The sequence below is a fragment of the Fulmarus glacialis genome, unplaced genomic scaffold (assembly GCF_000690835.1).
Source record: "Fulmarus glacialis isolate BGI_N327 unplaced genomic scaffold, ASM69083v1 scaffold19804, whole genome shotgun sequence".
Lineage (NCBI taxonomy): Eukaryota > Metazoa > Chordata > Aves > Procellariiformes > Procellariidae > Fulmarus > Fulmarus glacialis.
The window spans coordinates 24,000-38,522 of record NW_009210137.1 but is presented as its reverse complement, the minus strand read 5'-3'; the positions used below and the strand labels follow the sequence as shown (position 1 = coordinate 38,522).

The window sequence follows — 14,523 nt, the reverse complement described above, 5'->3', positions numbered from 1 at the left end:
AGGGTGGCACACAATGCTCCCCTTGCCCGTCCCTGTGTGGGGAGGGGGCTCGCTCTAAGCAGAAACCACCTCCCAGCCAGGGTCTCCCTGCCCGCCTCGCCCTAGCCGTGCTTGGGCAGGGCGGCTGCAGGTTGTGGAGCGGGATGATGAAGCTTGCCTCGTGCCTGAGCACCGACAGGACTCATCTTTCCAGTATCTGGGAAACTTTCTGACCTGTGTTCCCCAGACCCCAAATTACACAGCGCTGTCCTACTTCCCATTGAGCTTTTCTTCCTGCACTGGGAAAAGAGGGCTGGTTCTTTTACAGGTGGGGAAGGTTTGGGGTTTCCCCAGGATCTGTTCCTGGTATGGAGGAGCCGTGGAAGAGCTGGTAGCGCAGGGACCCCAGGCAAGGCGGGCGTGTTGCTGGGGCCTTCTATAATGCTGATTTACACCTGGCTCACAACTCAGCAAGTGTTCAGGGATCTTCCTAAAGCTGGTGTAGGGCCAGCTTCCCTGGTGCCACGGGGGCGGCGATGCTCTCGTGAACTGCTAGACTTGTGGGAGAGACTGGTTATTTATTGTGTGATGGAAACGAATGTATTTGGGGCTCATGAAATGGTGCAGACAAAAAAAAAAAAAAAATCATGTTGGATTTCAATTGCAGGAGAAAAACAGGGTGGTAACTGGAATAACTAGGTCTCAAGGTCTGGAAACTGTCCTTTGCCATTTGGAGTGTATTTATATTCCTTCAAAGCACTCGTCGGTCCCCATGTGTGTTTTGGGTCCTGTCCAGGTCTGGACAGAACATTCCCAGCTTCGGACCCGTGCAATTCTGCAAGCCCAGCATGGCCGGGAGCTTCGGCTGGGCTTGAAAATTGGCTCCAGGCTACCGAAGTGGGTCTCCCGGGGTCTGGGTCGCTCTCGCCCTGATCTTTCCCCAAGAACACTGGGTCTGGGAAGGAGCCACCATGAGTTGGCAAGCGCGGTGGAGTTCAGGTTTGGTGATGGTGACGTATCCAGGCAAGTGCAGGTACCAGAAGGAAAAGACTTTCCAGAGACAAGCCTTGTTTAACCGGCAAGCTTTCCTCCCATCCATCTTAAACCACTGGAAAGCAGCGCTTTCGACTAAAACCCCAGTCAGTTGGGAGAAACTGGTTCGGTATTAATTATACTCCTGAGTGCTGATGGATTTACTGTCACAAGTTTCGTGTTTCTTGCATTAAAGACTCCAACAAACAGGAAACGGAGCGTACACAGGAAAAACCGTGCGTGATCGTTGCGCATCGAGTTTTCACAGTAAAAACAGGCTGCCACGTTTAAGGAAAAACCTCCTCTCCTATAGCGGTCGTTGGAGCTGCTGGTGGCACTAAGTTGAACGCGTCTGTTTTGGGGAGAAAGAGGTGATCAGAAGGACTGGAGCTCGTAAAAATATATCTCATATCAGGTGTTAACACAAAGAAATCGTCGTCTTGTTCCACTGTGGGTTTTGGTAGAGGCAGCAGAGCTTGTTACAGGAACGTGAACGGTTAAACTTGCTCAAAGGTAGAAATACTGTTTTCAAATAGCCTCCATAGCTGGCAGTAGCGAGTTGGTGCGTCTCCTATTTATCCCAAGAAGGGAATACCAAACCCTGATCCTGCAAGTCCGTCAGCAGGTCTTGGATCAAAGACATTATTTGACACTGAACTTCCTTGCAAAGCTCTTCTGGTGGTTCATTGGCTGCATTATCTGCCAACAAGTTGTCTTATTTCTCACTGGGATTTTTCTAACTCTGTTTTTCAGCCGCTGGATCTTGTCCTTCCTTTCAAATAATTCATCTGCTTTAGATTTGAGATTTTCATGGGTTTTGCCCCATTGCTCTTTCATAATGCCATCACTCGGCCTGGAACAAAGCCGGTTTTACAAAGGCATTATCTCTGCATTACTGACCAGTACATCTTCTTTCATATTGCCTTGGAGTGGAGAACTGTTGACCTCTTTCTCAATAGCTTCTTCACTGCAGGCCCTTTGATATGCAAAGGAGTCGCTAATCAGTTCCATAATCGGTGTGATGTGTTTGCATTTTAATCAAGAAATGACTGTGTAGAAATAACCTTCTTGTAACCTGCTTATTGCCTGTCTTAGGCTGCATTTGCCGCTTTTCCCTGGTGCAAACAGATAACCGCCCTGTTAACTGTAGGCTCCGAGGAAACTCCGCAAAAGCCAGACCTCGTTTTGCCGGCTGCTGGTGACCCTCGAGTCGCTGCCGTGGCCGAAACGGTCCAGCCAGGTCTTCAGCTCTGGCGTGGAAGTGGTGGCACCAGCAAAGAAGGCAATGGAGCTGTTTATGGAAGAGTTTAATTTAGAAAAACATCTCGCCGTGCAAGTTGAGAGCGAGACCCCGGCGTTAAAGGAGCCCTGCGGTCGAGCCACTGTTGTGCTGACAGCCAGGAACTCTGCTCTCCACCTGTTTGCGGGCTCTCGGGTGTCATCGCTGCTGCGAGAGCACGTGTTGAGCCTGCGAGTCCATGTGGCCCTTCTGTCCCCGTCCCTGGATGGCACCACGAGGTGGGGAGAGGACGTGGCGTGCCCGTGCCTGGAGTCACACCGCTCTGCTCAACGCTTTCCCCGCACCGGAGGCAGGCATCGGCTAACACCGGTGCCCAGCCAGACAGACAGGAGAAACCATTTCTGCGTGGGGCTGCTCATGCTCTGCGTGAAGAGGGGGCAACTCTCTGAATTCTCTCAAGTAGAGTGAAAGCCTTTGCCATTTGCTTCTCCAGTATTTTCACGCCTGGGCTCTTGTAACTTAGCGGTCCTGACTTCATGGCTCTTCCCGTCACTTCATCCCTCGGGGTGCTTGCATGCAAACATCTGCTCCTGCTGTTTATTCTCAGCCAGAAGTTGCTCAGATGTTAAGTGATGAGAACAGAAGGTTTCCAGGCTGCTGCCCCGCAGCCCAGGGTTCCCACACGGACGAGAGCGGCGGGTCTTGCCCTGCAGAGCTGCTGGATGACGGGCTCTGGCTTCCCTGCGCTGCGGGCTGGGGACAGCTCATCATCTCGGGGTGCAGCTCCGCTCTCAGAGCGAGGATTGACAACCCTGCCTCAAATCCAGCCTTTGCGCGACTGCGTCTTGGCCTCGTATCAAAGTGACATCAGTGTTAGTATCGCTGAATAATCACGCATTTACTTTCTGGCTCTTCAAGCGGTGTCGGCAGAGTATTTAAAACCCAAACCTGTGAATAAATGAACGTTGATGAAGCGGTAGCTTCTCCAGCTGGCAGGAGGTCCGGAGCCTTGACATGAGCCAAGAACGGCTGTTGCGTCGCTGGCTGTTTTTCTGTCCGTTTGGGTGGGGGGCAAAGCAGCCTCTGCTGTATCTTGTCTTGGTGAGTATGTGCTCGAGTGTACTTGTTCTTCCAAGTTTGTGATGTTTGCCTTTTCTCTGTTTCAGAGACTAGAAAGGTGTGTGGGCATCGTGACTTCACTAACCAACGGGCTGTCGGAGAGGGAAGCTAACGATGCCCTCAATGCTCACGTAAGTGTCATCTTCTTGAGAGATGAGAAATCCTGCCTGGATGAAATCATTCATGGTGTATTGTACCTGCACGGATCTCTGTCTGAGGGAGCGGGCGTGCAAGCTATTAGCAAGGCACAAAGAACAGGCAGATACAAAGAGGCTGGGGAATGGAGCCTGCTGTGCCCTCACGGCTCTCAGCCTGTCAAGGATTTCCAGAGCTATTACAGTTAAAAGACAAAACAACATCGTGGCTTTAATCCTTGTCTAGTCGCATATTTGGAAGCCGACCTGCGGTGCAATTTCTCGCTGAAATCTGGCTGAGCGTGTCTCTCTCCCGGCATACGAGTGCTCTGTACGCGTGCACGCACGCAGGAGTCTGTCGCTGTGTGTGTGCTGCTGGTGTTTGCGTTTCTCGTGTATTTTTGTACTCCTGCACTGCTCAGATCAGCTTTTTCCTGGCCTCCAAACAGACAGACCACTGGAAAGGGCAGGTTCAGCCTTTCTTTTGAGGGATGGAGCATTTATTTCTAACTCTGCATAGTCTTAAAATACTTGCCAGCAAGCTGCAGATGTTACCGTATAAGGAAAACTGTCGTGTGACATGTTAATGGGCTCTCAGACATGCTGATTGCATTTTTTCCTCCCCAGAACACCTTGGGCTGTTGGACTCAACGGTACAGAGTTGCCTTCCCTTAACGGGAAAAGGTCGGCAACCCAGGCTGGATTTCAGGGCTCTGAAGCTCATGAAATGCTTTCCCGCTTGGATGAACAGGTTGTAGAAGAGTCTGTAAGAAGAGCCTGGGCAGGTCCCCAGCTGCAGGACAGGGCTCAGGGATCTGCTGCTGTTCTTGTCTGGGGGTTTGTTGCCCCCCAGTAATGAGATATCCTGAAGTGGTCCGACTAAAACCACTAGAAAGCTCTTGGTACTGAGAGGTTTGCACCAGCATTGACTTTGCAAGGGGTACAAATGTTAGGGAGACCCTGTATGTTTTCTGTATTCCCTTGTGATCCTGCTTTGAACTGCTCGTGGGCTGCTGGGTGCTCTGTTGACCGCCCATTTGGTGGGCTTGAGAGGGGTTTCCTTCTTCTGGTGCTTTACTGACCTTCCTCTAACATCCCGTCTCACCTGCTCACTGATGGCACTAGCATTTTTTCTCTCTCAGATATGTAAAGGAACCCCCCAGCATGAGGAGATCTGCCTGGGTCTTTTCACTCTGGTCTTGACCGAACCTGCGCAGGCACAGAAGGTAAGGCACGCCTGCACCCATCAGTGAGTGCAGAAACTTTGTCCACGAGCGATTTTGCTTTCCGGGCAGCCAGGGATTCAGAGCTGTGGAAGTTTTGGGTCTCGTGCAGGCGTCGGAAGGCGCCTGGATGGAACCCTCAGCGCTAAGCAGTGTTTATCGTAGCAGGGCAATGACTTTGCTTGGACCGTTCCTGGTTTTGTTGCGTCCACGTGGCACAGGGGCTGCAGCAGCTGCTGCTCAGGGGAATGCAGATACTGCCACCAGGGAAGGGAGCTCGGCTGCGTTCTTTCACAGCCCTAGAATTAATTGTTTTTCGCTGTGGGAGGCGAGTACTGATTCTTCAGGAAACTGTAAGGCCTTTCCCGGTTTCTGCCTTGTCTTTGGAGGCCCAGAACAGATTTGTGTGCTGGAAGCCAGATGTAGATGCCTGCAGAAATAATCACCCAGACTCTAGAGGAGGAACATGTTCAATTCCTAGAGAAAATTGCTTTTTAGCAGTCCACTTTTATTAATTTCACAGACTGGGTTTAATTTTTAAATAACTGTTTTTAACGACACTGTAAACCGTGATTTTAAAATTGTAGTTGCTCATCTACAGGAAGATGAATGTTTTGTATTCTGAAGATCTTGGATGTGGATTTGGCGCTGTTGCTACAAACTGGGGGCGCTCGGGGAGGGAGTTGAAAATGATGTTTTGTTATAGAAACCAGACCTATTTGTGGCAGCTATGAGGGAAAACAAAAGCACTGTTGGAAGGGCTATGCATGGTGAGCGAGACCCGGGGGTCCTTGTTTGGATGCATTTCACTTAACAGGTGTTGCACAGAATTTGAAAGGGTTGAAGTGGACTCTTGAAGTCGGCAGGGTCTGCTGCGAGCGTGGCTGAGTGGCGTGCCATTAGGGATGCTCTGTAAATCCTGGCGCTGCACTGAACCGAAGGTGACTCATGCAATATTCTCTCTTGATTTTTAATCACTGCTGTGAGGGCAGAGCTCTCTCCACCAAAGCAATAGATCCGCATTAGCTCCTGGAACTCATAGCTGCCTTGGCATTGCTAGATGGGACGGTCCTTGTCAGTGAAGGTACAGCTCCATTCCCCAGAAATCACCTCTTGAAAGCAAAACACGCTTCTCCTGGGAGTCTTTAGGCCTGACTGCTTACAGTGCTGTGCGAGTCAGATTTCTCTTCGGTTAGATGGCTGTGTTTTGCTCTGTCTCCTTGTTGGCTTACGGCCTTCCCAAACCTTGACCGCAGAGTCCCCAGCCCTGCTGTCCTTAGGCTCTGGCCTGATTCTGCCTCGTGCGCTGAGCACAAGACTTGTAAACCTGGAGAGGCTGAATCCAGCTGAGGCTCGGAGCACCACTGAACACATCCTTGTTTCCAAGACACTGCAGGAGCTAAAGAGTATTTCTAGTTGCTGACTAGCAGCGCTCTACAGGATGGTCTCCCAAAAGGTGAACCTCCTCCACATCGAACAAAATGCCCTGCCCGGCACGTTCCCCTCTGGAAAAGGGGAGCGAGGGGGTGAGCGGTCTGTCTCCATTGCGACCGAGCTGCTGGCAGGCACCGACGCCGTCTCTCTGAGATGGCAGGCTGGGGGCATGCTTTGCTGTTCATGGCCACGTTAATTAGAGGTGGCTGGTCCTCCTGCTCTTGTCAGATCTGTTGTTCGGAGCACGTTACTTTTCTTGGGGAGTAATTGGATCTGCCAATCTGCTGGGCTCTGATGTCATCTGTTGCTGCCACCTGCCCTGTATCCAGACAGCAAGGACAGGAAGCCAGTCAGTGATTTTCTACCAGGCTTTGGCGGGGAGTTACTCCTTGCCTTTGCTCCCTGCCTATGAAGAGGGGTTAACACATGCCTGACTGATAAGGCATCTTGCAAGACTCTTAAGAGAGCTCATCATCACACAGAGGACGGAGCTCTGCTCATCCTCCGGCGAGAAGCCCACAGGTCCAGGACGTTCAGCGCAGCCAGCGCCAGTCGTCTGCAATAACCATTCCCACATCTGGTCATGGGTGAAGATTTGCAACCTCAGGTTGCGTTGTGTCAGGGAGCATCGAACCTAGCGAGGTTGGTGTGAAAGTGGTACTGCTCTGAATCAAGCATACCCCATAAGGCTTCACCATACTTCTGGGACCTGTTGTTTTGCAAAAAAAAAAAAAAAAAAAAGAGGATATTGTAGCTGGCCATGTTTGCATTCAAGGGTATTTTAGCACTTGTTGCCCTAGAAGCTGAGCAGGGGGTGCAGCGCATGCTCCAGTCCCGGCACACTAGCAGAGGCATCTCACGCCATCTGCTTGGTCATCTTCTATTTCTCAGCGGATGTCTGTCCCTGGAGTCCGGATCCGACTTGTCTCGCACCGTGGCCTCACTGTCCCCCACCTGCATCTGCTGGTGCATGGAGGGGAGGTGGAGATACCCCCTCTTCCTCCCGGAGAGGCTGTTTAAAACACATCTCCCTTCCTTTTTGGGAGGGGGCTTGAGCTTCCCCGTCCCCTCGCTGATCGATTAAAGAAATGGTGGCACAGTCCTCGCTGCGGCGGAGGATCGGCTGAAGCACGCAGGTCTCCTCTTCCCCCTTTGTTGCCTTGACACTCCAGCCAGGAGAGATTAGCTGTGCTAAACTTGTCCAGCTGTGAGGAGGGACACTTGACCGCCTTCAAATATCAAAGTGACAGCAAGTGATCTGTCAGATCTCCCTCCTCCGCCTGGCACCTCTCACTTTAATTAACACTCTGCTCCGGGATCAGAGTGCACGAAGCCCTCCCCACAGATGAGCGCAGCGCTTCCCTGACATCTCCTCTGGCATCTGTCCGCCGTGTGCCTCTTCTGCCCTGGTGCTGGGTGGGAGGGGGCCTCTCTTCTCCACTCGATGCCTGTTTTCTTTTTTTGTTTCTTCTCCCCTCATTTCAAGCGAACATTTATCATTTGTTCCTTCCTGTTAATTAAATGGCCTGTGCGAGTGGCGGCTCCAATCTGCCGAGAGCGGGGAGGAGACGATGGATTGTTTGCAGCCTTGGCAATAATCAAGAAATTCAGGTTCTCTCCCCACCCCCTGGCTGCTGGAGCCCTGAAGATTTTCTCCAAGCACTTTCCTTTGGATTATTGCTACCATCCTTGTGCCGGAGGCTGTTAGGCAGGGGTCCAGTCTGACCTGTCTAAGCAACTGGTCGGTGACATGCCATACTGCTGTGACCCTGATAAAATGGGACTTGTTCTCCTCTGGCCAGTTGTACTTTGGGCCAAGGATCAGCAACATCGTAGGTGCGGTTCGAGTTCTGGTTTTCTGCAGTGTTTGCTTATGGGATTTGAGGAAGTATGCAGCAAGCAAGGTGAAGAGCTGCCAACCTTCCCTAGGTAATAGGATTATGGTGTCTTTCCTCCTGGGACTTAAATAGTGAACCAGAAGTAAATCCCTTAGAGCGTCTCTTCTAGCTGTTTGTTCCAGCCGTTCTCCTGAGGGTGCTGCCAGAATCAGCCCAGCTGGTCGGGAACTAATCCATGCTGTCAGGGCCGTATCACAGGACCTCTTGGTGGCTTTAAATGCAGATGTGGACACTGCACCTCACACACATCCAGCAGAAAACCAAAGCCTAGATGTTTCACCCAGAAAAGCATGAATTCTTTGAACACAGAAGCTACCACCAAGAAAAGCTACTAAGATGAGAAGTGTTCATCTCCTAAGGGTGCAGAAATGCACCTGCCTGTGAGAGGGAAGTGCCAGGAGCGACGGGTGGTCGTAATCCTGTCATCAAGCACAGGAGGTAGGATCCAGGCAGGGTAGGGACCGGACAACACAGGCATTTTCCAAACGAAGTAAAAGCTTCGTCTGAGTCCGGACAGACCACAGGGGAACTGGCATCGCGCGTGCTCCCTGGCCGGCTGTGTCCTGGACCAGCTCTATCCCCTGCATTTTCCCATCGGGGTGATGTATGTGTTTCTTTTTCAAAGCTGATGCAGCGGAGGGAGATATTGTGCATTCCTGGCCAGGTAGTCGTCTGTGTGGAGACTTTGAGTCTGGCTCTGCTTTGTGGGCATTCATTTAGCATTTCAAAAGCAATTAAAGACCCCAAAGAGTCTATACCTCTTGAATTCTGTTTTTTTGTTTGGGATTTTTTTTTTTATATATATATATTTCTTTTACACAGTGCTATATGGAAAAGGGAGGGAGAAAGGCTGAGCACAGGGAGTCTAATCAAAAAGATCTTTTGAGGCCTCATTAACTCTCTAAAGGAGGATGCAGAGACCAGACCCCTGCTCTCTGGAATATCATGACATTTACTGGCACAAATTAACATTCGTGCAGAACCACTTAGCAAATTACTTCCTAATCACCCTCCACCCCCTGCTGTCCTGACCAGAGGGGAAGGGAGAACCAGCACCTTTGCTCTCTGGTCAGCATTTTATCTGGCTGCCAGTGGCAGACGGGAGAGGGGAGATTTTTTTACAATAGTTCCCTCTTCCCATAGCAGAGCCCCACCAAATCTGCCAGTTTGGACCACGGGCAGGATGTCTGGATTTCTAACCCAAAACAAGCCAACGTGGTAGCACGGTTTTGAGCCGGATGGTCTCTAAATTCAGCTCTGCCTGACCTCAGAAGTCTTGTGTGAGCAGGAGCGCATGGCATGGGGACGATCTGCCCCTGCTCCTGCATCTCCATGGAGCTCCTGTGGTATTGAACCAGCATCACATCGTAGTGACCCCAAGTCCTGCGGGGGTCTTCAGTGCGGTTCCAGTCATCACTGGTGCCAGGGAGATTAGAGCCAGGGGGGGTGGGGTGTTGCGCTTAAATGATTTGGATGTGACTGTTTATTAACTGATCCTTCCTGAAGGAAGGATCCCGTCTTTTCTCTCTAGTGTTGGTCTCTCCAGAGCTGTGGCAGGGTGCAGGGGAGGCTGGGACAAGGGGACAGGGACACCCGACAGTGTTGTGGAGTGAGAAACCTTTGGCTCCTGGGGCTAAATCCAGTGAATCCAGCTGTCGATTTATAACGCCTCAGAGGATTAATGGCTCTCCCTGCCTGGCCCTGGGATGCCAATTTAGGTCACCCCATGGGTGTGTGCCTGCCTTGATGTTCTTTCCCTGAGATTCGTTTATTTGCTGTTATCTGGACAGGTTTGATAAAACCATTGTATGTTTTCCATTATGTTCCTTCACCCGACCATCTCCCGCTCTTCTCTGCTGCAGTGCTACCGGGACTTGGCACTGGTGAGCCGAGATGGCATGAACATCGTTCTCAATAAGATCAACCATATTCTCATGGAGAAGTACTTGAAGCTGCAGGACACCTGTCGGACGCAGGTGAGGAGAAGGTCTTCTCCCCAGAATCGCTCCTTTCACACCAACCAGGCAGGGGAGATGAGCAGAGGGTGTTTGAGTGTGGAGGGCTTAGGGGGCAGTCGGCACCGATGGAGCTCCTTTGCTCCACGTTAAGGACTCGCCTTTGGAAGGGAAAGGTGGTGGCATTTGCCAGCCGAGGCAGCCCCGATGTTGGGGAGAGGTGTCGGGGTGGGGGTCTGTGGCAAAAGCTGCACTGATCTCTCCCTCTGCCCAGCTGGTGTGGTTGCTGCGGGAGCTGGTGAAGAGCGGGGTGCTCGGTGCGGATGGCGTCTGCATGACCTTCATGAAGCAGATTGCAGGTGAGTTGTGTCACAGGAGCGAGGTGACCGCTGCCTGCATCGCCCCTGCTCGTGCCAGCAGGCTGGCCGCTATCGGTGGCGTACCAGGGCTGACTCATGGCGTGCTGCGCTTGGCGTCAGAGCCAGAGCCCGTGCTGCCGTGCAGCCAGGTCCGGACAGGCTTCCCGAGTGTCTCTGTACCCAGCTGACAGGCAGGAGCAGGGCTCGCTGGCAGGCACCAAGCCTGCCCCAACCTGTCTGGTGAGGAAATCTCTCCAGGGAGGATGGAGCAGAGGATAAGCCTTCAAGAGTCTGTTGCTCCCAACAGTCTCTACAAGGGCTGAATCACAGAGAGAGCCAGGAGGTTCTGGCAAATGGTCTAACAGCCAGGAAGTGTATTGGTTCCTGTTGCTGCCAGATTTCGCCCTGTAGCGCTGCGCAAGAGCACCAGGATCATCCTTAGTCCCTGCTCTGACCTCTGCGTGGCAAGAGCCGTGCATGTGGCTCCTCTCTAACTCATCAGAGACGCAGGAGGCTGCTTCACCCCACGTGAAGTCAGTAGCTCCTCCAGGGAGCTGGCCATACAGTAGCCTGTAGCGTGTTCCCCCCCAGCCCGCGGTGTAAGCACCCCACAGCCGTGCACACGCCTTTCCGGATTCACAGGAACGGTGCCTCTTCCGTGTTCTCTACTCAGCGCTGGTGCCGGCCGCTGACGTCCATGAAGGGAGGAATTAATGTCCCACCGTAAAACCTGACATTGTGTTTTTATTGTGTGCGCCTGTGACATGGGGCTGGGCAGCCTGGATTGGAAATTGCGGTGTCTGCTCTTCACGGGAGGAAGAATGGAGAGGGAGGGGACAGAGTCCTGAGTGCGAGCCAACCTGCCCTGGCCCTGTTGTCATAGTGTAAACACAGAACATTTTAAAAACCACTGGTGAAGGCATCCCTTGTTTCCCCTCGGTTGCACCTCCCCGTTCAGGGCCCCTTCTGTTCTGGAAGGACGCCGCTGTCTCACTTCTCACCGCTTTTACGATGCCTTAATTGTTATGATCCTATTGTTTTGGCTTGCCTGCTTTAAACGTTTTCTGTGCCCCTGCAAGCAGGAGTCCCGCTCTGCTCCCAGCGATGTCAGCCAAAGGCTCTAGCTTCGTGCTGAGGGCGTGAGACACCACTTTGACACCTGGCCTTTATTTGAGAGTTTGGGCATTCTTTGCAGATGTAGCTGCAAATGTTTTTCTCTTTTCGAGCTACTGAACCTCATCGCTTTCTGGCTTCTCCTTTGCTTTCCAGAAGGATAATTACTGACTCCATATTATCACAGTTCTTTTGCAAGAATACTGTTGCAGCAAAGGCCTCCTTGATCTGCTAACAGAAAGGCACTTATACCTAGAAATGTGCTATATCTAGGAACAGCGAAGAACGTGTGGCAGGCAGAGCGGGACCAGGCAGGAGCGTGTGCTCCAGACAGGGAGCAAACTCCTTAATTAGCTTTGCCTTACTGGGGATGCAGGGATCGAAGCGGTCGGTGGTTCAGTTGAGTCTGGCAACGAACTGCACCCGTTCATCTGACTGGCTTTTCTCTTCCCTGCTGCTCTTTCGCTTTCAGGTGGGGATGTGACAGCGAAGAATATCTGGCTGGCCGAGAACGTCCTGGAGATACTGACTGAGCAAAGGTACGGCTGGTCGGGAGGCGCTGGCGAAGGCTGGTGCAGTCTGAAGAGAGCAGCGGCCAGGCACGAAGCGAGGGAGAGCGCTCCTCGTCTGCCTGCTAAGAGGGTGGTTGTCCTGCTCAGTGCAAGAGAGGCAGATTTCGGGGTGGTGTGTTTGCGGTGACAGCCTCCGTGGGAGTGTGTTGATGGGGTTTCCTGCGCAAAAGACCTCTGCATTCCCTTACTGTGTTACCAAGCATATTTTCAAGCCATGGCATGAATTTCTAGCTCTTGGAGCCCTCTTGCTGCAGGTTGTGTGTGGGAGAGTGTCCTGAAGTCCCTCCATTAGCAAACCTCCTCTGCGGGGTTTGGAGAGGGGCTGCATGTCGTGTCGAATAAGATGGTCTGCACAGACTGATACCTCTCCCCGAGCCGTGTGCGAGGACACGGCTATTCCCTAAGACGCGGCACCCGGTAGGTGGTCAGCCCACCCTCTGGACAGTGGGGTGGCATCGCCTCGTGTGGCTGAGGAGCACGCGTGCCTCAGGAGCAGCATCCCAGGAATATTTTCTTCCTGAGTTTCCCAAGCTGCGGGGGAGGTGTTCCTTTTGGAGGAGTAGGACAGAGTTAATTGCCCAAAAAGCTTCCTGTGTTTAAACAGCTCCTGCTTCATCAGGGCTGCAACTTTAATTTGTTGTGGACAGGCCATCTGGGAAGTATTGTCCTATGGGCTCAGCATTGTCCTTTGTTGGCAAAGCAGCCGCTAATTGATGATAAGCAGAATTCCTAGCTGCAGCCTTTGGCTGGGCAAAGTCATTATTTTTAAATAGCCTATAGCTTTTCACCGAGCACTGTCTATAATAGCAGCGATTCTCCTAAATTCGCTTATTACTGCGGTTAACAATCAAGTTGTTAAAGCGTTTATTTGGCCGCAGCTAAGAGTCCTAGTGATTTTTATTCCGGGAATAGCTGTGCGGGTGTGTGCTGCTGCGAGTGCCATCTAGTGCCCCACTATGCACGGGAAGGAGAGACCCTCTGAGATCTTCTGGGCTTGGCTGACCTTCGGTTCTTCGCAGTATTGCCTCGGCTGCCTTTGTGCTAGGCTCAACTCTTCTGTTCCCAACTGTATTTAAGCCCCTACCAGCTCTTGATGTGGTCTTCCCGTGTGCTGGTGCTACTCGTCGCTGCTACCCCATGCCTTGGAGCATCTCGGAAGCACTCCTCATCTCGCCAAAGCACGTTGCAGCTCTTGTCTTGCAAACAAATAACTGCAAACAGCTGGACTGTGGGAGAAATAGCAGCTTCTCAGTGGTGATCCAAAGCCACATCTGGCTGTGGATCTGCAGGAGAAAGCCCCCTGCACTAAATAACAGCTGAGCTTTGTCACTTGAGGAGAGGAGTTTGTCAGAGGAGCAGATGTGAGAGGAAAAGGCTCGGCCCCTGTTGAAGGTATTGCTGGAGTGTCAATGATACGTACTGTAGCAGCACAGAAACTGTCTGAGCCCGAGGAGAGCTGAGCATTGGAAGTGAGCCCAAGGGAGAACCTGCAGCTCTTTGCTGGGATTTATGTGCTTTGATTAGGGGAAAGCCAGAGTTTTAATTAAAGCCACGCATGTGAAGATCTGATGCCACATTCAGAGTGTTGAGTGCTTGGTTTAATTAAAAACAGTTACAGCAAAGCTGCTTCTCAAGCACTGCCTGCCTCGGAGAGGAGGCAAGTCCGCTACCTCTCGAAAGCAGGGTGTTAATTTAGCTTCTTGCTGCTAATGGCGGCACGAGTGCGATGCTTCCTCCGAGTGTTTTCATTTTCTTTGCCTGTCGAATCGATGAATCCTGTGGCTGTGGGTGGCTTTTGCCCCCCTTTGACAGCATTTTTATTTTCTGCACAGCCCTCACTGGGAAAAGGGGGAGATGCTGACCTGCCAGCCCCCCGGGATCCCGGCCTTAATTACTCCCACATCCTCCCTAACATAACCTCCGCTCAGCGCCGTGTGCCGCCAGGCCAGCCCGCCCAGCCGACTAATTAACCTGCTCCTAGCATCCAGCTAGATGCAGGGAGAAAAGCCTGGGAAAACAAACACTTGTCACGTCTTCCCAGGTTCCCCCCCGGTGATTTAGGGCAACTGACTCATTTGCCGCTGGGCCGGTGTCTCTTCAGGTGGCCGTGGCATTACAGCTGCTGCACGCAGCGGTGGCACTTCCACGGGGCTTCTGATTTACAGCTCGCTGAGCCAGGGGATGCTGTGGGTGATCAATCACGCTGGAGGCACCGAGCCGGCCTGGCCCATTCTTGGCATCCAGCGCAAATAACCAAGCTGACGAGGTCCTTTTTATGGACCGAGAATATTTATTGTTGCGCTTAGATAAGGGAGGTTGAGAACGCGGCACACCCAGCAGACAGGGCGCTGCCGCACGGAGCAGGCAGGGCAGCACAGGCAGGAGACAGCGGCGGAGCAGCCGATGTGGAAACGCTTTGCCAGTGGGCTCTGCTGCTCCCAGGGAGTGGGGCTGGAGCACCTGCC

The 14,523-nt window shown here is 52.3% G+C and overlaps 1 protein-coding gene across 1 annotated transcript in view; it reads left to right on the top strand.

The window, feature by feature from the left end:
- Positions 1-2,161: 2,161 nt before the first annotated feature.
- INTS3 (integrator complex subunit 3) overlaps positions 2,162-14,523 on the top strand; it is a gene marked incomplete at both ends in the record, with an annotated part of 35,435 nt that continues 23,073 nt past the window's right edge. Inside the window, 6 exons of the mRNA XM_009577086.1 lie at positions 2,162-2,710; positions 3,418-3,501; positions 4,647-4,730; positions 9,922-10,035; positions 10,289-10,373; positions 11,959-12,025. Of these exons, the coding sequence (XP_009575381.1) occupies positions 2,162-2,710; positions 3,418-3,501; positions 4,647-4,730; positions 9,922-10,035; positions 10,289-10,373; positions 11,959-12,025 (983 nt within the window). The remainder of the gene's footprint in view (positions 2,711-3,417; positions 3,502-4,646; positions 4,731-9,921; positions 10,036-10,288; positions 10,374-11,958; positions 12,026-14,523) is intronic.